This window comes from Poecilia mexicana, unplaced genomic scaffold (genome assembly GCF_051168715.1).
Source record: "Poecilia mexicana isolate PSO_F unplaced genomic scaffold, ASM5116871v1 scaffold_18, whole genome shotgun sequence".
NCBI lineage: Eukaryota > Metazoa > Chordata > Actinopteri > Cyprinodontiformes > Poeciliidae > Poecilia > Poecilia mexicana.
This window is the reverse complement of record NW_028263387.1, coordinates 7427480-7454121: the sequence shown is the minus strand read 5'-3', so window position 1 is coordinate 7454121 and position 26642 is coordinate 7427480. Positions and strand designations below refer to the sequence as shown.

The 26642-nt window shown below is 40.7% G+C and overlaps 1 protein-coding gene across 2 annotated transcripts; it reads left to right on the top strand.

Moving 5' to 3' along the window:
- The first annotated feature begins 338 nt into the window (after positions 1-338).
- On the top strand, positions 339-26462 carry slc12a6 (solute carrier family 12 member 6). Of its 2 annotated transcripts, XM_014999364.2 has the most exons (27): positions 339-550; positions 3803-4414; positions 8820-8914; positions 9337-9465; positions 11078-11224; positions 11310-11364; positions 13723-13853; positions 13983-14209; positions 14848-14963; positions 15046-15225; positions 15399-15563; positions 17108-17206; positions 17423-17480; positions 17591-17765; positions 18606-18724; positions 18834-18932; positions 19040-19159; positions 19842-19946; positions 20072-20240; positions 21006-21201; positions 21286-21455; positions 21553-21684; positions 22137-22244; positions 23207-23281; positions 23450-23676; positions 23776-23909; positions 24388-26462. In XM_014999364.2, exons 2-27 carry the CDS (start codon positions 4192-4194, stop codon positions 24477-24479), a joined length of 3546 nt encoding a protein of 1181 aa, XP_014854850.2. In that variant the 5' UTR covers positions 339-550; positions 3803-4191; the 3' UTR covers positions 24480-26462. The 2 variants fall into 2 exon arrangements, with proteins under 2 accessions (XP_014854850.2, XP_014854852.2); XM_014999366.2 differs by lacking the exon at positions 23207-23281 and having other exon boundaries at positions 342-550.
- Positions 26463-26642: the final 180 nt, after the last annotated feature.

The window sequence follows — 26642 nt, the reverse complement described above, 5'->3', positions numbered from 1 at the left end:
TTCAACAAAAAAAAAAAAAAATCCTCCTCCCCGCCCAAAATTTGGGGCCCTGGGCTACTTTCAGGCTGGCGCAGGCCCTACCAACAACAACAAAGCATTTAGAGCTTCACTTTCACCAGCTGCAAATTCGAATCAAACATCCACAAAAAACAAGAGAAATGCCTCACAACACAAAGTAAAGAAAGAAAGTAGAATGATGGATGGATAATGAAATCGATAATATACTGGCGTGGGAAAATAAATGGACATGGATGGAAGAATATAAGGATTAATGGTAGCTATATCATTGAGAACGTCAATTTCTCCCAGAATATAAATCAGCACTACATTCCCCAGACGTCTCAACGAAAGGTCATAATCACGCATGCGCAAACTAGATGGAACGACGGCAAGGAAGTTGGGACCTGAGGAGCGCAGTCGCGTGCTGTTTTTTGGTGGCTCATTTGGAATAAATGTGCGGAGAAAGCCCGGCACGGGAGCTGAATGTTTACGGATAAAAACTAAAAACAAATGTAAATTGGAGGAGCCGTTCAAGGGAAACAGGGGACAGGTATGTGTTTACGGTGACTAGCGGGTAAATTGTGAAGAATTCGACCGGGAAAAATTGTCGTTGTGAGAGAGCTATCTGGAGATTCAGAGAGTTGACAGGTTGTCTGCGGCGTGGCTAGGCTAGTCGCACCGACCGAAAGCCCTCCTTAGCCGATACTGCAGCTCTGTTCTGGCGGCTGTCTCAGCCGAAACACCTTAGGTGTCCTCCCAGGTTTACAAAAGTTATTAAGGACAACTTTAAAATAAAACACGGCTTGCATTTAAACCAGTCAAATTTTTGTTTTGTCGAAATTGAAAGCGCTACTCTGTATAATTTTTATTTTTATTTTTTTGCCGGTTTTATTGCGTTAAAACTCGCCGCTCAGTCGCAGTTTCTCATTTAATTTACACAGAGGCGACACAATGTAACGCAGCATAGTGTGCTTGGGATCAGGTGCTTATGGCTGCATTTTAACCAGTTCTGCTGAAAAGGGACGCGTTTGCCGACCGGTTCAAGCCAGAATTATTATAGCTAGCTTAATTGGCTTAGAATGGCAGCTGAGTGGCGGGGTTGAAAATCGAGCATCATCATTGGAACCAAATTAATGTTCAGCATTAATCTGACTGCTACTGCTCTCGGTTTAATGCATATCACATACATTTCAGTTTGTGTCAAATAGTCAAAACTGACTTTATCCTAAAGAGCTTAACAGCTGTAGGAGATAATATCTGCTCAGTTTTGAGTGACATAGTCATCGCCACTGAATACGATGAACATATATATTCTGCTGTTTTTATTTGCGGTGTTCTGGAGCGGGATTTGGAGCAGCTGTCTTTGAGAATCAGAGGCCTATGAGGATTTGACAGCCAGATGGGTAACAATACTGCACCCAGATGCCAGAAGAAGTCCTGACAGTTTGACTGCAGCATTTCTGAGCACCTAAAACACACAAAAAAGTGATATCTAAATAATAATAAAAAAAACATGTTATTACTCATAGATTTTGAGAGTACGTAAGTGTTGTCAGAAATGAGGACAAAATGTATTGAATCATCTTGTCAAGATGTCAGCACTAATTAGATCCAGTTAGACTTCTTGTCGATTCAAGTAATCGCCTCCTCTGGGTTATTTGGGTGGCTTCAGGTTCAGGGGGAAGTTTCAGTCAGTCACAAGTGTTGTACCCCACCCTCCCAACTCTTTATACAGCGGCCTGTGAACAGAAGTCTCAGTTCTCCTGATGTTTCATACAGATTCTTCTAGGCGTGCCGGCTGTAAGCCCTCACTTCTGTTTGTACTAGAAATGCACCGATTAGGGGCGGCTAAGTTCCAGTTTCTGTGAAGTTCTGACCTGTCCTGGTGCTGCAGATGATAAATAATTCTGACTTTGCTTTAAGAAATACAAATGACAGCTGTTAGAAGTATTTTTTTTTCTAGAGTTCTTACTATTAGAGGCTGTGGTAGTGTTGTTTTTAAGGTTTCTTTACAATCCTAAGGTGTTCGCACACCATATAGTTTGGTAGACTCGATTCGATTGAGGTCCAAAATTTGCAACATTTGTTTCATTTTCAGCTGGCACAGTTCTCTTTCACATGTCACTGTGTCATGTGAAAACTAATTGAAAACTAATTCCTCGCCAGTGGCAGCGCTGTGTCAGAAACTACCGAAGGAAATGGCACAAAACGATATGAGCGCATCTTTCTTCTTCACAAAATGTAAATAAAAATGGAATAGCATCAGGTTTTAAGGCTTGTAGGATTTCCTTTTTGACATTTATAAAAAAAAAAAGTTATTTTTCCTGCTTGCGCCAGACTCAGCTGGTGTGAATTCATCCTTTATATTAGCAACTAACATGAACTCTACCTATAAACATAAATCACTGTGTGTGTCGGCTCTTTAGAGAATCAAGATCCTAATATCCTGCCAACACATTGAAGGTTGAAAGCACAAAATAACAAACCAAAGCAACTTTCTTCAGCTCTCCTTGTATTTTCTAAAACCGGCTCACTTGGTTCACTCTTGCCAAGTCAGCAAAAACTTCCCCAGGGCATAAATCTGACTCAACGTCTCTTTCCTTAGCCAGAAAATACAAAATGTTAAAGGACTAAATCCTGTCTCTCAAGTCACTTCTTACAGCTAAGGAGTTCAGTTTTTAAATGCCTCATCGCCACTGAAAATTGTTGGTTTTGAATCTTCTTCCTGCATTAGCAGCTTCCATGCTGACAGGAGTTGGTAGAGTTTAGGCATGATGCATTCACTTGTTAAAACACTGAATATTTAGTGGTTTTTAAAGCTGAAAATTGTCAGATTTTATTCCACTGACCATTTCCCCTTGTGCATTTCCAGCTTGTATGTGTGAATATTTTTGTGCTGTGTACAAGCAATACTGTACACAGAGGGATTTTTCTTCTACAGGATTTTCCCCTAGAGAAGAAAGTCACAGTTTTCCAATTGTTTTCAATTCCAACCCGTCTGAAAATGGAAACAAGAAGTTCCTCTTGTCTAGGAGTTAATTTTCGGTCTGAACTTGACAGTGGGGTATTGTATCTATTGCTGCCTCGCTCTACACACCTCATGCCCCCCCTACTCTGAATGTTGACGGACTAGGCAATGTTTTTTTCTTTAAAAAAGAAAATGGGAACAACCTGCCTTGCCTCTGCAGGCTGAGTGAGAGCTGGTACTCTCCAGTATAACCGGTTAGAACCGCTCTCCTTTAATTATTAAATTATATTCCAAGTCTAAAAGAAAGAAAGAGAGAGGGGGAAAAACCCAGTTCAGCTATATCCACTGCTCTTTTTAGCTTTTGAACATATAAATTGACGCTCGGTTTTCTTTTTGTGCTCTGACTGTTCATTCCTGGTTGTTGTTTTACATCTCAGTCACTCATTCTGTCAGAGGATGATGCCACTCTGTCGCTGAAGCTTGGTTTTATACGTAGAATGTAAGGTAACCAGGGCTGGCGTTGTGTCAGATGAATGCCATGTGAATGTAGTGTACTTGCTCCTTTTTCCAGTTCGCAAAGCCGATGGTCATGGTCAAACATAGGAGGTATTGTTGAAATCTGAAATTGATTGGCTTCCACAAGGCACATCACACGGTGCTTCCTGTTGCTACTACTGATTTTACAAAAAGATAAACTTCCATGTCTGATTGTTGGAGCTAATGTTTTTATTTCGTATGCAAAGATCCAACTTCTAATCTTTTTTCTCTCATGTTTTTTTGTTTCTCTGTCTCTCTCTATCTGCCCTCTACCACCCTGGCTGTAATCAACAATAGAAACATTGTGAAAACCCTTCTTATGTTTTGTTCAAAAACCCTTTGAGTTCAGAAGACAAGACAAACCCCCATTCTGGTTCCCAGCACGTTGCCATATGCTAGCATCTCTCCAAAAACGAGCACATTTTGACCAGAATTTCCTTTGATACTCAAAGGTTCAAGACGAACCCGGTTCTTACCTCAATGGAGTATTTCATGACCAAAAGGAGAAACCGTAGAGGTAGCAGTTACCTCTGCATCAGCTGGGAAATAGCCTAGCTCAGGTCAGCACAGTGCTGCCAGCCGCTCCCTGATTGGCCCTTAACTTCTCCCTGCCCCCCACAAAGCCCCCCAGTCTATCCCCACTTTCCTAGTTTTCTGTCACGCAAGTCTCTCTTAAGCCACCCGCCATGTCATCAGTCCGCTTCACGGTGACGCCCACCAAGGCTGAGGACCTCCCAGGGCTGTCCGACACATCGCCCGACATCAGCTCCCGCCCGTCCGCCCACGTTCGCTTCGGCTCCAGGGAGAGCGTCAATCGCAGCGACCCGGTGAGCGAGGGGTCCGCAGGTGGGACGACGTTCGGAGGAATGGGAGGGAACGAAACGCCGGACCGCAGCAGCATAGACCAAGGTAAAGATGCACACAATTGTTCTCACAGGCTTAGTGGGGTGCTAAATATTTTAACATTGTGTTTATAATCTAGCAATCATCTTGCATACTTATTATCTCACATAAACATGTGCATGAAAATATATTTATATTTTTGTGTGTACGTGCAAAATGCTTTGTGTGGAGGAAAGCCCCAATCTCAAGGTTGACCTTTCAGCTGTAAAATGACCCCAAACGTCCTGTCAGAGCGGCAGTTCAGTAGTTTAGATCAGAACTTATTCATGTTAGAGCGGCCGGTCAAAGTACAGACCTTGATTCAACTGAGCCTCCAGGGTAAACCTGGAAATTGATCTTTACAGTTGCTCTCATTTTCATATGATGGATTAAAGGGGCAGTATTAGGCAATATCAACTTTGTCATAATGTTATTCCCTCATCAGAAACAGACCTGGAGTGTTGCTCTGATTCTTTCAAACTTGTTTAAGAAAGCCTTCAATCTCCATGGCAACCATTTAGCTGTGGAAAACGCATGGATCTAGCTCCCCCCTCGAGGACAAAACTCCTCCGCTGCATTTTCCAAGCTTCTGAGCTTCACAGAGCAGCCTGTGACTCCCCTCTCTGCTCCTTCAGACTAGTCAGCAGCAATTAGCAGACACCTGGTGGAGCTGCAGCTCTGTTGAGCTCATCATAGTTGCTACTTCTCAGTGAAACGCTGGTAAAAACTTAGTCAAAGGGTTAATAGAGAAGCCATGTTGTGATGACTTCCTGAAGGCAGGGTTGAATTTCTACAAAGAATGCTATGAAAAGGACCAGTGATATGTTTTAAGCTCTGGTTTGCATACTCTTTTATCTTTATTTTTTAAATCCTAAAAATAGAAATAAAATGCTTGTTTTTTTAAACGTTTCTGTTCTAAAACGTTTTTCTTTTTTAAAAAGTCACGTGACATTTATGGCTCTGACCAGTTTTATTTGGTTGACCTTGGAGCAAAATTTCTCTGTTGGTTGTAAAGGTTGCAGAGCCTTTGTCTAGCATATAAAAGCCCAACAATAAAGTTTGTGGCTGTAAAATGAAATGCGAATATAAATGTGCTATATTTTGATCTGTCTGTTTCGAATTTTGTTACTTTATTTGTGTAAGTTTGAAGAACAGAAATTTGAAGTTCCTTCTTAATTAATGTTAATTAGTCGGGTCAGATCGGACTCGCCATTAAGAGCCACCTTCCTATGAGAAATAAAATCTCATTTAGATTTTATTTACTCCAGATCTGTCACAGAGCTCACTAAGCGTTTAATAAAATTTATGGGAGCTTTTTTTTTTTTTTTTCTTCTGGCTAATTTAAGTCAATAGCTGTCACGAGGACAATACGCTGGTATTTAAAAGCAAATAAGAATATCTGTGTTGGGTTCACTGGCTCAGTGAGATGTAACTGAATTAGCCCACTGATCCACTTAAGCAGTTGCATTGTTATGAGGATGCCCTGCACTGTTTAATAAGCTTCCATAAATAGACATTGAGACGGTTAATCCGTTTCGATCAGGCCGCTGCAGCCTGTCCATATTTCTGTCTCCACGTGTCCTGAAATAAAAGAAGAAGAAGAAGAAGAAAAAATGCTGACGGAGTGGTGCTACTGAAGCAACTGAGTCAGGTTCCTGAAGTACTGACAGGAGAAGTCGGAGTGAATGGATGAGCAGCTACTTCCTCTACGATTCATTATTTTTGACACCTTTACAGTTTGCTGCTGAAACTGCTGGGCGGAGGAGCCCTTCTGTTTGGGAACGCTCTCAGAAACAAACAGCCGTTTCCCCCTCGGGTTCACCCACATGTTGTCTAGCAGCTGTGGCTCTGAGCAGACGGCAGTAGTGAAGTGAAGAAGATGCACAATTCATAATGGAGAATTGAAAAAATTAATTCCTCTCCTTTACACTTTCATCAGTTTTAACACAGCGGATAGTAACTGTTATGCACTTGTAGTATCTCAGATGGAACATCACACTAGGCGTCACCAGATCCTACAAAAAGTGAAGCGTCTTGTGTTAATTATTTAACTAAGTCAGCAAAAAAAAAAAAAAAAACACCCCTACAAGATGTTGCCACATTTGCAGGGAAAAAATGAAGCCATTGTTCCAAGAGACATAAAGGGGAGGTGCACCAGAAGATTGGCTGATGACTATAAATGGGTTATTTTTTGCTTGGTTGACCCAGATCTTGGTATTTGAGCTATTAAAATGGCTATTTGGGGATTCCAGCTATTCGCTAACTTTGCCTTTGCCTCTCTCCTCAATGCTCTTTCTGGACTTTCTCCCATTGATCTGGATTTCTGTATACAGCGAGGGCGATTTACAGGAAGCTTCATAGTGTTGAAGTGCCGCATTACATACGTTACGGCCAAACGTAAAATTTTAAACTTCAGCAGAGTCCACAAATCCAGCTAGCAGTCGTTTCTCAGTTGCCACAGGTTCAGATACTCTATACAATCAAATACTGTAGACTCCACTTCCTACAGAGTCTGTGCTTTGTAGACTTCATACAAAGTCGACTTTGAATAGCTGGGCAGCTGTTCAGCTGTCCAGGTTGGCATTTATGGATGGTTGTTATCCCAAACAGCTACACATATCAGGGGTTCACTGTGCATCAGAAATTGTTCTGTTTGATTTTTCTTTGCTTTAAACATCTGTCAAGGAATATATGGGATTGTGCTTACAGTTAGTAATGCTAACCGTGCTAACTGCAGATTAGATGCCAAAGCCAGTATAAAACATCCTCAGGAATTAGAATCTGATTTATCCAACCTTGATAACCGTTCAGCTAGAAACTCTTTTGGAACTTGTAACTTTTTACTTTTTTTTTTTTTACAGTTCTGAAAGCAAAATAGGAATCAGGCAAAACCAAAATCAGAGATTTTAGAAAATCTGATATCAGAAATTGGGTGCAGCATTCTGATGAGTGCATCTCCACTAAAAAGCTTTTTATTTGTTGATTTCTGCCCCTTGGTCCATCCATTTCTCCTAGTAGCTTCTTTTTGTTTTTGCAGATGGAGCTACAGTGTTTTGTCAATTCCTTCTTTTAGCTGCAGAAACTCATGAACCCGCTGATCCCTGTTGACCTCCTTCTGCTGTCCACTTGCTTCTCAGCATGAGCCACTCCTGGTGGACAAACATTTACCAGTATTTGCTCACGTTCCACCCTCAGAATTGATCCATCTTTTTGTCGAGTGACTGACAAGCCATCGATACCAGCACGGTCACAGGGCTCGCTACACATCTGTTGACATTCACCAGTCGTGACATTTAGCAACTTAACATCAATAGCCTGTCAAACACATTGAAGAGCAATAGGGAGTTCTACCATAATCTGATAAGCATGACTCTTAGCTTGACTAATAAATATTTCCAGACAATATCAGTTATGTTGGGGTTACTTTCAGCTCCTATTGACCCAAATTGGTGTTTTGAATGATATCTGGTGTTAAGACAGAGTTTCTGAAGAGTCTGAAACAAGCAAAAAAAAAAACAACAACATCCAAATACCCTGTTCTCAATTTTAGATTTCAATTAGCTGCATTTTATTCAAAGATTTTTTTTTTCTTTGAGCCATTTCCCAACGTTCTCGCCATCTGTTGTAGTTCTGACCGACGAATTTGAGTGTTGTTACGCCTTAATAAAACTACAGCACCCGTGAATCTGACGGTTGAGCAAGCAGTCGTGTCGGAAGGATTTCATAGCAGGATATGCAGTCTGTGTCGTAACCAGTTCTTCTTTGTGGTTTCATTGATGAGGAACCAGTGTTTTCAGGCTGCACCTCTGTGAGCCTGATTCAGCAGATGCAGTCTGGGAACCGCAGATGAATTTCTGAATCTGGACTGTCCTGTTGAGCAGGTTTGTTTGCCAGGAGCGCTCCCAAGTCTGAGGTTTTGTTTTTTTTTTCCCCCCTCAAGCAGTCAGATGTTGGGTCACACCCTGATGTTTTGACTTTATTCAACCAAAACACACGCATTGCTTGGTTTGCACCAAATGTTGCAGTGTGGTTGTTTTCTGTAATGCGAAAGGACTCGTGAAAATGCCCCTCCTGCTGAATACCAGCTGCAGGTTTTCATCACTTTCCAGAGCACCCCTACGTGACCCAAAGAGCAGCGTGCGGACGACTGGTTTCGTTAGCTTGGGGAAGCAAAGAGGGAAGTGATGGTGCTGAGTCAAGCGCTGCTGATGGTGCAGGGATGTGTGCTGATGGATCTGGAAGGGATTCGGTGACAGCGTCGCCATTTCATTGGACTGTGCTGCATAAATCCGTACAGCTTGACCTCGATGAATCAAAACGACAGTGATCTCAACTCTGTGTGCTCACATTAAAGTTCTGGTCTTGTGCGTGTGTGTGCGTGTGTGTGCGTGTGTGTGCGCGTGTGTGTGTGTTCTCTTTTCTTGCTGTTCAGGGGAGGGGAACTCTAAGATCTCCAGTGTTTACATCAACAACAGTCATGGGATGGATGACGATGAATTTTTCGACAGGAACTTGGCCTTATTTGAGGTTTGACAATCAAACTGATTATCACTGTTTTGTCTATAATGTTCTAAGTTTTCTGCAACATTTTATCTCATAGCACCGATGGTGACAAAAATCTTTGTGCCTGTGTGTGGTATTTTTTTTCCTGTTTGCCAAACTTGAGCTAAAAAGCTGCATGGTGGGTGCAGCTAATTTTAGCTCGTATAGATTACCAGCTTCTCTGGAAATGTCTCTAACCTTTTTCTTTTTCTATAAACAGTCAGGTTCTTTCTTCTCTTTCATGTTTTCTTCCTCTTGATTGTTTAACACCCTTCCTCTTCTTTCTCTCTTTATCTTGCTGCTTTTGACTTTGATCCTTTCTTTGTTCCCGACTCACTGCTGCCTTTTCGTGTCCCCACCACTGTTATCTCACACTGTGACGTCTCCCATTGTTCGACGACCAACAGGAGGAGATGGACACTAGGCCGAAGGTGTCTTCTCTGCTCAGCCGCCTGGCTAACTACACCAACCTGACGCAGGGAGCAAAGGAGCATGAGGAGGCTGAGAGCATCGGGGAGAAGAAGAAAGCCAGCAAGGTGTGAAATGCTACAAATCGTTTTGAAAATCAGAGTTTAATGTGAAATAACACAATAAAGCTTTTCTAATACACTATATATCATTTTGAAGCATAAAATCTCAAAATGAAACACCGTTACATTCTGATATGTAAAGTATCAGAAACATTGCTTTGATAAATTACACACAGTTTGACTGAATTTGCTTCAAGAAATGGTGGAAAACGGATGGAGTCCCTTTTAGAGTGAGCTCATCGTCCATCCTCTCCTGCGTCGGTCATCGAGTTGTTGTCTAGACAAATCATATCTACGACTCAAAGGGCGTCAAGGCCTGAACTCGGCTTACGCTGCAGCGCTCGATGATAAGCCGCACGCATCCAAGATGAGACGATCTGTTTTGGCCGTTCATAGTATTTCCAGCTTAGATTGGCAGACAGCAGGGAGGGGATTTGAGGTCGGGGGAGTTTAACCAAAACAGTTTTAATCTTCCCTTCTGGTTCTGCGGTGTGTTCAGTACAAGCATCACCAAAACGCTGCCACACCACTTTGAGATTAGCTTGTAATACTTTCATTCTTTGTTAAAAAGTGAAACTAGACATAGTTTGAATTTCAACACAACCAGGAAAAACTTTCCTTTTACACTCAACAGTGAACCTGCTTTCATTTAGGGCGAGGACATTAAAACCGGAGTGATGGGAGCTTTTCTGTTTGAGTCACTTAAGAGTCTTTCTGCAGAGTTTTGGACTAATGGAAGGGGAACAAGGGACTTTTTATTGATAAATTCAAAAAGTGCATAACTATAGTCTCAATGTGAGAAATGATAAAACGCTTTGAAGTGGTTTGAGTGACCTTGAACAGACATTGATCGGCTCCTTTAGGCACTCTGGTGGTTCTGACAGCTTGAAGAACGGACTTTCTGAAAGAACAGTTCAGCTGAATGTCATCTGTGTACAGATAATATGAAATGTAATGGAATGTGGTGGTGTTTTGTTTAAGAGGGACATAGCAAAAAATAAATAAGAGGACCCTTGGAGTACCCCACATATTAGATCAATGCCATAATATATTATACCACATTTTATTAGTACTACTTGGTCTACACTGAATTATGAACTCCTGTCTTTCTTTTACCAACTTTTTCATGAAGTACAAGGTTATAATTTTTACTTTTGTCATTCTGCTGCCAACTATTATAGTTCCAATTAATCATAACCAGACAAAATTTGGAGAACATGATTTTTTTCCAGTGACATAAACTTAATGCTCTTTGCCTCGAACCTCAAAAAATTTAAAGTCTAGCGTTTCAGCTGCTCTGTTAATCTTTCTTTTACTGACATTCGTCGGTAAAAGTAGCCAAAACGGCCTCTCTTTATTAATCACAAGATTTATTGGTTGAGTTTGTGTGCAATGAAAGGAATTTAACTTTGGTTTTAATGTAACCTAAATTTTGAAAGGCGCAAATGATGTGGACCGCCTTGAGTACAGTTTTATCTGAACATCCCTATTAAAAACATTTTAGTAACTACTGCTGCTTTCTACACACATTCATTTGACATTCTTTATACAAAATATAATGGTTGACAGAAGCATACGAAGTGCTAAATTCCACACGGATACTTTGTCTCCGTTTCAGTCACCGCAGATGGGGACGTTCATGGGCGTCTACCTCCCTTGCCTTCAGAACATCTTCGGAGTCATCCTGTTCCTGAGGTTGACGTGGGTGGTGGGGACCGCCGGCGTGCTGCAGGCCCTCTGCATCGTCTTCATATGCTGCTGCTGCGTGAGTGTTTCTTTGTCGGCATGCGTTCATGGACACTATTGAAACGTTTCCAGTAACATTTTGTGGGACTGTTTCTGCTTTCCAGACGTTGCTGACTGCTATTTCAATGAGCGCGATCGCCACTAATGGAGTTGTGCCAGGTATTCCCCTCTCTTCTAATAAATGGCTAATATTCATTTCCTCTTAATGTTTAAGCAATGCTCCTGAAGGGATTTTTGTTGTTGTCGTGCTGCCTGTCTCTGCTCTGTGTTCATAAATTAAAACCTAGTTGTAATAAATACCTCATCTTTCAACAGTGTGTCTAGATTGGCGCATTAAATAAAATGTCAAAGTAATGTGATTCTCTCATGCCTGCAGCATCTTGACATTTTGAAAAGAACAAAAGTAGATCAAATGCAACATGGATAACATTCAGCTTCAGTTTATCTACTCTGCACTGCCGTAAGCGCTTTTAGTTCTCATGCTTCCTCTGTTTCCATGTTTATTACGGGTGATTCAAAAGACTATAAAGTGTTTGGCTTTCCAAATACAACTCGGCAGCAGAAATTATTCAGTTATCCTTCTAACTGAAAACGGTCAGAAGGATCTCTTTATGTATACTGTGACTGTCTTGATGTCGTTTCTCATTCGAGGCACTTTCTTTAAGGCTCTGACGTAGTTTTATAGCAAATGCAAATAAATATACTCCCAGATACTTAACAGGATTAATGCTGCTTTACAGTTGTACTCGGAACTAGGAAATTCCAACTTCCCAGTCATAAAAATCAACTGGAACGTCCTTCGAAGTCGAATTTCCCACTGGGAAACTGGGAGCAAATCCGTTACAACTTGTAGGACGGACTTTGCGTTGCGATATAGCCGCTCCTTGCATTAGCAGTAAGCTGTGATGGGAACATGTATTTACAAGACGTGTGTAAAAGAGTGACTAAAATCAATGCTAAGTGTAACGCCTACTGATCTAAATTGACGAAATGAAAAGTGGCGTTTGCTTATGGAAAGTAATGCTTAAAATGATGTTTGGAAGATGTTCTGCAAACCATATGTTTGGGCGTCACCATGTTGAAAGTCTAACTTAACTAGAGTGCTGTTACCTTGGGTTTGACGTCAAACCCGAGTTCCCAGGTTCCTGGAAAGCAGCAACAGCAGCCTAGCTAAGAAGTTGGAATTTCAACATGGCGACGCCCGTAGACATTGTTTGCAGTAGCTCTTGCATCATTTTAATCTTTATTTTCAAGAGGCAAATGCCACTTTTAATGTTTTCAGCTTTGAGTTGCTTTGAGTTAATACATTAAGCTTAGACGTGCGTTTACATGCGTGTCTTGTAAAGTAACCATGTTTGTTGGTGCGAGGAGCGGCCACATTGAAACACAAAGTCGGCCTTGCAAATTGGACTTGCTCCCAGTTTCGTAAGAGGAAATCCGACTTCGGAGGGAGTTGCAGTTGACTTTTCCCACTGAGAAGTTGGAATTTCCAAGTTCTGTGTACGACTGCATGAGCACAGATAACTCAACTATAGTTGAGCCATGTGGCATCACATAACTTCACCAATGTTAAAACCTCTGTTTACCTTAGTACCACCTACTAACCATGCCTAATCCCTAGCTGGGCGGCTCCAATGTGTTTCCATTTGTCATCCCACCACGTTTCCTCCCTAATCCCCCAATCAATCCCAACCTATTGTTTTGCTTCCCAGGAACGCTTTTTTTAAGCTAGTATTCCAGGGTTTGTTGTTGCGGAAGCGGTTTCACTCCTTATCGAAAGTGTTGCGTAAACACGGCAAACAAATATATCCTCCCACACAGTCAGTTAGGCAAGGTAAAGAATCAGTTTCCCCATGGTTTGGGAAAGGAGTGCCTCAATCTTCACAGCAGCAAGGTTTGCAATTTGAACACCAAACACTGTGTTTTAGTTGTTCAGATTTAGTTGTTCTCTGTGTGTTATCATCCTGTACCACTTTTGTCCGTTTTATGATTGTACTAGCAAAAGTAAGGATGCCGTTTGTTTTAATCGTCTTGGTGAGATCAGTCGAGGGGATTTAGGCCTGGAACCTTTTAGATCTCTAAGAAAATTTCTAAACCATGTGCCATTTATTTTCTGCTTCTCAATTTGACACTGTTATGTGGTTATGTGAAGAAAACTGCATCTCAACTGAATCTTTTTCTAAAATGACAAAAACACTCATGAAATGTTTGCAGAAATGTTTTTCCCCAAAATATATATATATATATTGTCTAATTCCAATATACCTTTGTACTTTCTTAATATACCTAATATACTTTCTTTTTAGAATAATAGACGTTTTACTCATCAGCTGTCCTCGTTTCTCTGCCTTTGCCTTCTAATGTCCCTAACTATCCATTCCTCGTTTGTCTTATCGTCCCACTGATTTTAAATTCTTCTGTTTATCTTCAATCATTTTTTCCCCCCCTTCAACACTTTGTGGTTCATTTCACTTCCTCCACCGCTGGTGTACCCTAACCACCTTCACCCTCTTCCAGCTGGAGGCTCCTACTTCATGATCAGCCGTTCTCTGGGTCCAGAGTTTGGAGGGGCCGTGGGGATCTGTTTCTACCTGGGCACCACCTTCGCTGGGGCCATGTACATCCTGGGAGCCATCGAGATCTTACTGGTAGGACTTGGCTTCGTTTTTGCCAATCGCCCCATCAGTGTTTGCAGTTTTGTCTGCATTCCTTGATCTTTGATTGTGATCTAAAATATTAGTCCTTACATTAACCCCTCTCTCCCCTCCGTCTCCCAGATGTACATTGTTCCTCAGGCAGAAATCTTTAAAGGTGGCGGGGCGGCCATGTTGAACAACATGCGGGTCTACGGCAGCATCTGTCTCCTCCTCATGTCGCTGCTCGTCTTTGTCGGTGTGAAGTATGTCAACAAGCTGGCCTCCATCTTCCTGGCCTGTGTCATCGTCTCCATCGTTTCCATCTACATCGGAGCGTTTGTCTCCGCTTTCTACGAGCATAAATTTACGTAAGTGTACACGACCCAGTGGCGCCCCCTGGGAATTTTCATAGAGTTGGCCAGATAAAGCCAGTAAACATTTTAGGGGGACACAGATTTTATAAAAATCCTTTCATTTCTTTCCTTGTTTCTTTCTGTTTCTACTTTTTTCTTCCTGTCTTTGCTTCTTTGTCTTTATTTCTGTTTCTTTTTGTCTTTCTTTTTAGTTGATTATTGTTTTACATTTGTCTTCATTGAAGAAGATGACTCTGTATGCCTTTCTATGTCACATAAATGATTCTCTGGGAGGGGCCCCTTCCCGCCAAGAGGAGGCCCCTCTTGGCAAGAGGGGGGAATATTTTTGTAATGACGGTACATTAAAAACATACTCGCATCTTTAAATTATTCCTCATTTTGTCAGATTGTACTGGGATTCCTTGCAATTGGCCGACATAAAGTTTTTCTATCTAAGAAAATAAAAAAAAAACACGACACCTTTCAGATGTTCCTTCAACCCCACTTCTATGCACCACTTTGTGTTCGTCTTGTAAACTCCCAATAAAATAAGTTTGTGGTTGTAACACGACCAAATCCTTTTGTGAGATTTCCAACCCTGTCCTGTTAACTAGTTGGTGTCGTTATTGACTGCTGGGTCTCGTTTCCAACAGTGTGTGCATGCTGGGAAATAGAACCATCACCAGCCACGACCAGTGTAATAAAACCGTCCCAGTGGGAATCAAAGACACAACGGGAAACTTCGACAGCAACTTCACACTCGGCTACGGTGGGTTGAGGCTTCGTCTCTTTAGAGTCGTCACACATTTTAGTTGTTGGTTCATGCTAACGTGTCTGCATCATGCCTTTAGAAAACAGCACAGCTGGACCAGTCGTCCCCACCGCTGCGCCAGCTGTGGAGCAAACCACACTACTTTGGGAAGAATTTTGCCACAGCCCTGAACTCAACGCCACCTGTGACGAATACTTCACCGCTAATAACTTCACTGAGATTAAAGGGATTCCTGGTCTGGCCAGTGGCATCATTTCAGGTAATATTTCTTCTCATATTTCCATTTAAGGCTTCACCACTGTACAAATATCGGCACAAAATCAAACTTTATGTTAAATAATGGGATAAACGTTGACTGAGAATCTAAGTAAACCTGGAATGGCACGCTACTTTCTCCAAACAACTGTTTTCTGAATTTTCTCCTCCTGTTAGAGAACCTGTGGAGCTCCTACATCAGCAAAGGCGAGGTTCTGGAGAAAAGCTCGCTCAGCTCCTCTCACTCGTCACCTCCAGCATCACCGCCTCATCCGTACGTGTTCGCCGACATCACCACCTCCTTCACCCTGCTGGTGGGCATCTTCTTCCCTTCAGTCACAGGTACACATTTGCTGCTTCTACTCCACATCTGGATCATGAATGTCCTCTAAGAACGTATTGATAAAACTCCCTATTATCAAACTGTTAAAATATTATACCTGGGGTGTGCTGTGGTGGCGCAGGGGTTAAGCACAACCCACAAATGGAGGCCTCGGTCCTCGACGCAGCTGTCGCAGGTTCGATTCCCAGCCTTGGCGACCCTTGCTGCATGTATTCCCCCTTCCCTCATTACCCACCTTCCTGTCAATTAACTGTCAGATAAAGGCCACTAGAGATAAAAAATCTTAAAACAAAAAAAAATTATACCTGTCTATGCATTCAATTTGTACTCCCTAAGATTAAAAAATATGTAGCATTTTTCACATTGATGTAATTTGCCACTCTATTTAAATCTGAATTGATTTAATTGATAAAATGTTTAAGCACACAACTGTTATCTTCAAGTTCTAGTTCTGTAGCGGTCTGACAATTAGAGGGCCACAACATTAGCTATGGCGGACACGATTTGGCTCGCAGGCCTTAAGTTCGACACGTGCTCTAAAGGTTTATTCATCTCTGTTTTGTAATTAATCAAAGTTATTCTTGCTCCTGGTTCCTCTGAGGATTTATAATCAAACATATCATGAATGTGTCAGGTTTTTATTCTCCCTGAACTGTTGCATGGAAATTGGTTCAAATTTGACATATTTAAAAAATATATCTTTACTTGAAAAGCACATTTGAAATAAGACATAGTTATGTTGCTTGTTTCTATTTTGTTTTAGTCTGTTTTTGTTTAACATACAGGTTTCTAGCCATTTCTTACTGTTTTTTTTTTTTTAATTTTCATTATTTTAATCAATTTGAATTGGAGTTTAGATTTATGGACTGAGCCTGACCCAAAAAACCTTTAACACATGTTAGCATAAAGAAAACCAAATGAGAAGTCGCGATGTAAAGTTCTAATTTTTGTATTTTAAATAGAAGAGTTAGCAGCGTACCTTATTGAGGAAATAAAGTAAGGTGTAGACGTTCATTAGACTGTAGCAACCGCAGCATTCTACACAATGTGCACGGAGCTCCGCCCCTTTCTGCTCCTATCAATCACGCATCCTTGAAGTTTTGCACCTTACTCATCCTGCGATTACAACAAGCGACAAGATGGAGCTGGAAGATGCTTTAAAAAAATGAAAATGGCAAAACTTGCACTGCATATTTAAATTATGCTCTAAAAATGAAGGCAGTGAAATCTTAGTTAAAATTGTGCGTTTGGTTTTCTTCAGGCTCAGGCCTGTAATTCATGTTAATCAGTCGGGTCGGATCGGACTTCACACAATGTCTATGGGCTCGGGCCGGGTTGGGTTGAATTTTTAGACCATAGTTTTCATATTCTTCATAGCTTATATTTTTAACTTTACTTTGGTGTGTAACTTGTTTTTTCTCCTGCACATTCTTATTTGTTTTTCTTCTGTTTTTTTTTTTGTTTTTTTTTAGCGAATTGCTGGTGTTTTATGATCTGCAAATAAACGTAACCCAAAAAATGTTATTCTCCTGCTCTTCCTCAGGAATCATGGCTGGTTCAAATCGGTCAGGGGATTTAAAAGACGCTCAGCGCTCCATCCCCATCGGAACCATCCTCGCTATCCTCACTACCTCTTTTGTCTGTATCCTTGTATCGCATCTTATGTCTTAGTTTCCCAACATGGTTTTGAAGAATCTCTCGTAATTCAAATATGCAAGCAAAAAAAAAAAGAAAAAGAAAAGAAGAAGCCACTTGTTACTTCTGAAAGTCCTCTGGTTGAGAGTTCATAGTTCAGTTTATGGGTACCGTTCAGACTCTTCTGGTGTGAATGTTGTTTTCCTGAGTGTCGTCCTTGTAGACCTGAGCAGCGTCGTGTTGTTTGGCGCCTGCATCGATGGCGTCGTCCTCAGAGACAAGTCAGTACATCTGCTTCTATCATTCACTTACCTCTGTTTACTTTATTCTGTAAAGAAAATGACTTTTTCTTGTGAAAACTCAAAAGATTTACACTAACTCACCTGTGCAGGTTTGGAGAGTCAGTTGACGGCACTCTGGTTGTTGGCACGCTAGCCTGGCCTTCTCCTTGGGTCATTGTGATTGGCTCCTTCTTCTCAACATGCGGTGCAGGCCTTCAGTCGCTGACCGGCGCGCCACGACTGCTGCAGGCCATCGCCAAGGACAACATCATCCCATTTCTACGGGTAGGAGTCGTTTTTATTGTATTTTTTTTTATTTTGTAAAGTGATGAAGAACCAAGCCTTTACTTCTTTGTGTGGGACTCGATGTCATGTTTTGTTTGAGTTTAATTTTACAGTTACATTTTTTTTTATTTAGAGTTGAGCTTTTAGAGTAGATATTGTAAATATCTCTACAGAGTTCTTAATATAAAAGAACTCTGAATTATTTTATATTAAGCTGAATTTATCTGATAATAAATGATGGAATTGGTCTGACAAATGCAATCAAAAGAAATTATAAACACCTTTTTTGCTTCCTATTAAGCAGATAAAGGCATGTCTAGCCTTTATCTGCTGATTAGATTTAAAGGCTCAGTATTTATATAAATTTGAATATTTTTTTAGCTTTACATCATGTTACAATGTTCTCTCATCAAAAACATACCTGGCGTGTTGCTTTGACTCTTTCATACATGTTTGAGAACATGGTTGCCATGTATCTCCATGGCAACCATTCAGCTGTGCAAAACGCCTGGGTGGACCTAGCTCCTCCTTCGAGACACAGCTCCTCCTCTTAGCTGCGAACAATGACATAACCTGTATAAATAATGGTCAAATAAAATTAATCATGTTATTGTTAATCTTCATCATGCAGCTAGCATAAGTAGAGCATTTTTAGGACGTTCAGATTATTGTGAAAGCACAATAAAGTTCAGAATCTCAACAGGCGATAAAAGGTTTAAGGATTAGAAGCAATTATTTATTCACTGATGATTAGAGAACGTATTTGGCCATTTCCGATGTAAAGTCTTTGGTGTGATCACTGTGTTTTCCCTCTGTGTGTGTGTGTGTGTTGTGCTCCAGGTGTTTGGACATGGGAAAGCTAACGGCGAACCCACCTGGGCTCTGCTCCTGACGGCACTGATAGCTGAGCTGGGGATTCTCATCGCCTCTCTGGATCTGGTCGCTCCCATCCTCACAATGTGAGCCAATGAGGCCGGTTTGAACGGCCGCTGTTGATTAGCTCGGTCGCCCATCCTGTCAGCCAGTCTCTCTCCATCAGACTCCAGCTTTCTTTCTCCGTCTCTCCAGGTTCTTCCTGATGTGTTACCTGTTTGTTAACCTGGCCTGCGCCCTGCAGACGCTGCTCAGGACCCCCAACTGGAGGCCCCGTTTCTCCTACTACCACTGGTACTGACAAACACACACACACGCATGTACGCAAGTGCACACATACACACATAGTTGTACACACAAACATGGAGACTGAAGTGTTCTTGTGCTCCACATCTGTCCAGGACCTTGTCGTTTCTGGGGATGATCATCTGCCTCGCTCTCATGTTCATATCTTCTTGGTACTACGCAATCGTTGCCATGGTGATCGCTGGCATGATCTACAAATACATTGAATATCATGGGTATGTTGCCATGGTGATGTATTTGCTCCATGCATTTGTATATGTACAGTATGGTTGAGATTCCTGTGCGTGCGTGTGTGTAGGTGTGTGTGTGTTTGAAATAGTTTGATTTGGTCATTTTTCCAGTGGTGGACCCAGAAAATTTCATATGGGGGGCCAGAACAGTAAAAATGTAGGGGGCACAGACTAATAAAAACCATAAATAATAAAAAAATTAATACATTTATTTAGTATTCAATCATTTATTTTTAAGTTATTTATTTTGTATTCACTTTAATGTATTTATTTAGTAATTATTTTGTTTAAATGTATTCATTTAGTATTTAATTTTAATTTATTTATTTAGTATAAATTTTTTATTTAATATTCATTTATTTTTTATTTATTCTTTTAGTATTTATTTATAATTAATTTAGTATTCATTTGTTGATTTAGTTGTATCAGTTTTTTTATGTATTTATTGGATTTTAGATTTATGTCTTTGAAGAAGATGACTGTATGACTTTCTATGACATAAATGTGATTCTCTGGGTGGGCAGCATTTTTCAAGAGGGGGTCATGGGCCCCCCTTCACCACCTCTTGAGGGCACCACTGCATTTTTCTATTATTTTTTTTTTTTTTTCTGCTTACCGGAGTTTTTTCAGCAAGTTTATCCTTTTTCATTGTTTCTGTGTGCATTAGAGCAGAGAAGGAGTGGGGAGACGGGATCCGCGGTCTGTCACTCAGTGCTGCTCGCTATGCCCTCCTGAGGCTGGAGGAGGGACCACCACACACCAAGAACTGGAGGTAACAGCAGAGTGCTTTAGGGACTTCTACTTCTTCATGTCTAAATGCAAAAAGATATAAGCTTAAAGCATTCAAACGGCCATGAGTCTATGTAAAATCCAGTTTTATTTCCCTTTCGTCCCAAGGCCCCAACTTCTGGTGTTGCTAAAGCTGGACGAAGACGCTCACGTCAAGTCTCCGCGGCTGCTGACGTTCGCCAGCCAGCTGAAAGCAGGAAAGGGCCTCACCATCGTCGGCACGGTCGTCTCGGGAAACTTCCTGCAGACTTACGGAGAGGCTCTGGCTGCAGAACAGGTTCATCTTTACACTCATCACATGTCAAACAGGCAGTTTGGATCTAGAAATGCTGGATGTCAGACAGTGTCGTGCAAAAGTGCTCATCCCCCTTGAACTTTTCCATATTTTAGCATGTTCTAACCTGAAGCTTTCCTGAATTTCAGGGGAATGCTAAGTGGTAAACTGACATAAAGGGATATCAAAGAGCAAAGAAAAAAATAAAACGTGAGGCATGCGTTTCTATTTAGTTTTAATTTTTAGAAAATCAGGATTTTGTTCCCCCCAAAAATGCACTTTTTGGGTTTCCTTAGCTCAGAGTGATGTCAGCACGCGCAGGGCGGGCATCTTGATTGAGTGTTGTACAGCTTCTATTTATTTGGACTTTAATTTACATCAGCTCTATGACAAATTATAAGGGCCAGACTAAGATTTATGATTTTTATTTGTTTTCAAGAATAAAGCTGTAATATGAGGAGAAGGAAGTAGTGATTTATCAATAAAACTCCAATACAGAAAACAAAAAAAAATTAAATAAGGAATCTTTTAATATGTTCAAATTAATTGATGCATTCATTGAACAAACAATGAGAGTATCGAGATGCAAAGCTAACAATGCTGAAATACTGACAATTTTGGGGGTGGGGGTTGGAAATTATTGTGACGATAAATCAAAATTCTTATCACGATAAGCAATTTATCATGATAAATTATAAATGATACAATGAATGCCCACTATTAATATGAATGTCAACAGCCTCTGGACCATTTTCTCTCCTCCCTCAGACTTTGAAGCATCTCATGGAGAAGGAACGGGTGAAGGGCTTTGTTCAGTGCATAGTGGCTCAAAAGCCGCGCGAGGGAATCAGTCACATGATCCAGTCGAGCGGCCTGGGAGGAATGAAGCCCAACACGGTGGTGATGGGCTGGCCTCACACCTGGAGGCAGAGCGAAGACCCGCAGGCCTGGAAGACCTTCATCAGTGAGTCACAAAGGAGACGAAACGCAATTTCTTTTCCTCCACTCAGCAGCCCAACAGCAACCCCCCTCTGTTTCCTCCTTCCAGATACGGTCCGAGTGACCACGGCGGCCCACCTGGCTCTGCTGGTGCCCAAAAACATCTCCCTGTTCCCCAGCAACAGCGAGCCGCCCACCGACGGCTACATCGACGTGTGGTGGATCGTCCATGACGGGGGGATGCTGATGCTGCTGCCGTTTCTCCTTCGCCAACACAAGGTGGGGGAAAGAGGGGAAGATGCAACCATTTTTATCAAATTAATCCATTTTCTATGAATACGTTTTCCTGAGGGAATGATTTCCTGTCTCCATCCAGGTGTGGCGTAAATGTGGGATGCGAATCTTCACTGTGGCTCAGATGGAGGACAACTCTATTCAGATGAAGAAGGATCTGGCAACGTTTCTCTATCACCTTCGTATTGAAGCAGAGGTGGAAGTTGTGGAGATGGTATGTGACCAGCTGGGTCAAAAAGGGCTACTGGGCTCTAGCCCAGGGCCCCAGTTTTTAGGGGCATCCCAAAGATTTTTTTTAAGTTTTTTTTTTCTGAATTCATGTTTTGCAAACATTGCACAATATATAAAATTCATTTTTCCAAATCTTGTCATTTTAATTATTTTAGGGTTTTTATGAATATAAGTAATATTCAAATGTTTTAGAATTATGAAGGTTTTTTTTTTTAGATCTTTGAGCTCTCACTAATGTGAAAAGCATTATAAATGAAAGCTGTTATTATTCATTATTTTGTAGACTCTTCTACATTCCAAAGTATCTAAAGTTCAGCTGTGAGATCATTTTACACAACCTTGTAAATCTACAAAAGAATTGAAATATTTATAATCTGTCAAATTCGGTCATAAATGTGTAATAATCTGAGTGTTTTTATTCCTCTTCGTCTCCAGCATAACAGCGACATCAGTGCGTACACCTACGAAAGGACACTGATGATGGAGCAGAGGTCTCAGATGCTCAGACAAATGCGACTCTCTAAATCAGACAGAGAAAAAGAAGTAAGTGTGTTGTGTAAATTTTTTTCTTTTGTTTTACACCTTTTATTTAAGTCTCACAGTTGTTGGGATAAAAACAAACAAAAATATAATCGATATCATTATTGCAATAGTATTGCAACCAAATGTTTGTTGATATCTTGCATCCCGATGATGGCATGCGCTGTATTTCTATGTATTTTTTTTAATTTTTGTGAGAACTTTTGTCAGGCAAAAGTTTGAGTCACACTCAGACATCTTCTTTATGTTCTGTGACTCCAGACCATTGAGGCTACCGCTAACTAGCTGCCAATAAAGCCTTACCAGCTAGCCAACTAGCTATTTTGCTAGCTAGTTGCGCTTACGATTTGGGTAAGCGCAACTTTATCGCCAGTTGGCTGGACAAAATTCAATCACTTCTGTGGAGATACAGGTCTTAAATTCCATTCATAGTGGTCTTTAAAAGTCTTAAATGATAAAAAAAAAAGTCTGAGGATCATAATGTAGCAGGTATTTTATTTTTTTCCATTTCATATCCTCTCCCTTTGCCTCTGGTTTGCTCAGAGGGTGCGCTGGAGTTTTGACGATGTAAGTTTACCATGTTTCACGTTGCCATAGGAAGTTGCCTGAATTTAGATGTAGGTGAAGACCTTCAAACTTCTGACAGAGGAGATTTTAATTAAACTGATTTCACAACACCATCTAGTTTCAGGCATTTCAGTTCAGGCAGAAGCACAAGCTTAGTTAGCTGTACAAAAGTGTAAATAAAGTTCATGTCATAATTTTACACCATGATCTGTTTTTCTGTAAACCTCCTCTGCTGCTCCTCCCACTGAAGTTCAGAGGTCTTCTGATTTGAATCTTATCAGCCTCTTTAGACAGATGGGCTCCATAACTTGCGTTGTGCTCCTGTAGCTTCCCGATAGCGTAGCTACAGCCTGTGTTTGTTTTTTTTAGCTGGTTAGGTGACCTTGTGTTGTCTTTAGGTGTATCTCTCACCCAGGTTCAGGAGTACTGAAGGCCACACATCAAACCCCATCAAAGACGACAGAGACAGACAGGTACAAAGAGGCAGAGAGTGAGAAAGAAACAAGAGTTAAGAGTCAGGAGGTTGGTGGCAGAGGAGCGAGGAATCGCATTGGGGGAAAAAAATGGAGAAAAGGAACGGGTCAGGCTCGAATCAGAGGTTATACGAGCCGAGTCCATGTTTGTTTCCATATGCGACGCAGGCCCAGCTGGTGAAGGACCGTAACTCCATGCTGCGCCTGACCAGCATCGGGTCAGACGACGAGGACGACACCGACGGCGGAGAGCGGGAGCGGCCGGTGAGCAGCAGCTCCGAGCACCACCGTCGTGTCCAGATGACCTGGACCAAGGAGAAGACGGCCCAGTACAGAGCGGCGCACTCCGGCTGCTCCACACCCGAAGGCTTCAGAGACATGCTGAGCATCAGGCCGTGAGGACGGATAGCGATGCACTTCTGTCTGATCGCAGTGGCCTGGAGAGGGGGGTGATTGTTTTTTTTTTTTTTTTTTTTTTTTTGCTTTTCTTTCAGGGACCACTCCAATGTCAGAAGGATGCACACCGCTGTCAAGCTCAATGAAGTCATCGTGAACAAATCCCACGATGCCCGGCTCGTCCTGCTCAACATGCCGGGGCCCCCGAAGAACACGGACGGAGACGAGAACTGTATCCTTTCCTTCTCCTGGCGCTGTAATTCATTGTTCTCATTAGGGCTGAAATGATTAACGGGATTAATCATGATTAATTGATTTTTGGAATAATAATTGACTAATTTAGTAATTAATTAATTGTTAACTGAAGTAAACACGCAAAAAAAGACCATTTTCGGAAAAATATAGCTTGCATTAAAGATAAGCACCTTCGTCTGTAAATATGTTTTACTCAAAAGTTCCCTAGTAACAAAATTTTAGCTTCATCTGTTTCATTTCAGGCAAGAAATTTTTTTTTATTTTATTTTTAAATAAATTCATTCTTTGATTGCGTCTTTCAGTGTATATTGTATAAAAAAGGAGCAAATTGTTAAATGAAAAGTCTCTTTATCAGATTAATCGATTAATCGTCAGAATAATTGATTTACTAAAGTAATCGTTAGTTGCAGCCCCAGTTCTAATACAAGCTGTAAAGTTTTAACTCATGAACCTAGACATGGAGTTCTTGGAGGTTCTGACGGAAGGATTGGAGCGCGTCCTGTTGGTCCGAGGAGGCGGAAGTGAAGTCATCACCATCTACTCCTGATTGGACAAGACACTGGAAGACACTGTTCAACAAGCAAGCCAATCATGGAGAAGACAGGAGATGGGTTGGTTCTGTGTGGTCTGCGTGGGATAGACCGTCACTGGCTGCAGCATTGGTTGTCATCCCACCAAACTTTTCATCTTCACTCGTTTTCTGCCATGATGGTGGTTTCTACTCCAATTATGTTGACTTGAGGAAATGCCAACACAGTTCCACGATTGAGCAACAAGAACCCATAGCAATCATGTGTGTGCATGTGTCTGTGTGTGTATGTGTGCGTTTGTGGGAATTGCTCACCTGGAAGATCTTTGATCTGTTGAAGGGACCAGCATTTTGTTCGAAGCAGGTGTGTTTAGGCAGTGGATCAGTTAAAGTAAATATGATCGGTCTGAAAACGATACAGTCCAACAAAACTCAGGGTTTGATTTTTGTACAGAATGTATTTTGGTTTGTTAGTTTGCTATGAGAGACCTAAATGTCTGGTATCAAGAGGAGTATTACTGATTTTTTATTATTGAGTATTATTATTATTATTATTTTGGAAGGCACATAAATGTTTATTCCAGAATTACACATGGAGCAAATAACAGTAAAGTTGAGAGTAAAGCAGATAATCTTGTGTATCATTTTCCATCTACAGGAACAGATGAACACCAAACTCAGCATTTATTTTGTAGACATTAAAGCTCATGATACAGCAACTTTAAAATCAGTTTTGTTGCACAGATGTTTGACTTTGGTATTTGTCTGAAACTAATATTGTATATTAGAATCTCTGTTTTTTTTATTATTTATTTACCAAATTCAGAATAAATTCCTTTTGGGTTTCTTTCATTTATGAACCAAAATATTAAATTTAATGTAAACTTAAGCACAAATTAAAAATTATGTTTTCAAAAGACACATTATAGTTAATTAATTATGCAATTGTTCTTAAATGTTAATGGTAGGTAATAATAAAGTAAAGGTAGATGTTTTGAAGAAATCATGTGAAGCAATAATTTGAATCAAAGGAAAAATTTATTCTTAGGACCTCCAAGAATATTATTTTGTTTTAAAGTATAGATGTAAAATAAAATTTTCTTGGGCCATTTATAATGATAGCTAAGTACACTCTCCCACCCCCTACACACACACACACACAGACTCCTATCAATTTCGTTCCAGCATTTAAAGAACAAAACTTTTTTTTTATGTGAATAAAAAAAAAGGACTTTCTTAGAGGCACATATCATTGTCGATTAATCGTTTAGATGCGATTACCGCGCTGATGGCGGTTGGTTCGGTTGCTATGACTGCATATCTGAAAAGAAGGGCTGCCTTTTTATTTTTGTTAAATGTTTATTGAACTCCATGTAAAACCAAAATGATCATTGACAACGTGATTAGAGGTTTTGGACATGTAACTAGCCCGGTGGAGTGCATGAGAAGAGATATCGGCATAACTCCTTTTTATAAAGTATCAGACTCGTTCGTTATAGCTTGTGTTAGCCTCAGAAAGACGAGAAACGAATAATAGTGGTCAAGCTGGACCGTTGTGGCACGAACCACCGCACTGCATGTTGGGTAAATGAGGTATGAATGTGATGTCACATGTTTGATCTCGCTTTGTTGTTCGAAAGAATATCAGCAGTTCGAGCTTTATATCCTACAACCATCTCATTCCACACCTCAAAATAACCCCACTCACGTTCTGCTTTATGTGTATGCGCACATGTCTGTATGTAAAATGAATGCTTGTGATTTTAATGTTCAATTTTAGAATCTTCTAGAGATGTTTTATCCCGCTCAAATGCTATTTTTTATTTTATTTTCATTGTTGTGCAAGGATTATATTATGTTGATTTTTATTTCCTGAAGATGATCTCGCTTGTACATAAGGGCAGAAGACCTTAAGTTTTATCTTTTTTTAATTACATTATTATAAAAATCATGAAAAAAATGTTGCTTAAAAAATGGGAATAAAGCAATTTTAAAGAAAGACATTGCTGTCTATTTTTGTTTGTTTTATGAATCAGGGGAAAAACTTAGTCTTCTGTGAAATATGTAGTTTTATGGCCGAGTTTTAGTTTTATCCAAATATACTTTTTACTTTGAAATGATGCAAAGAATATAGTCTTAAACGGATCTCATTTGTTTGAAACTACATTTTAACATAATTCA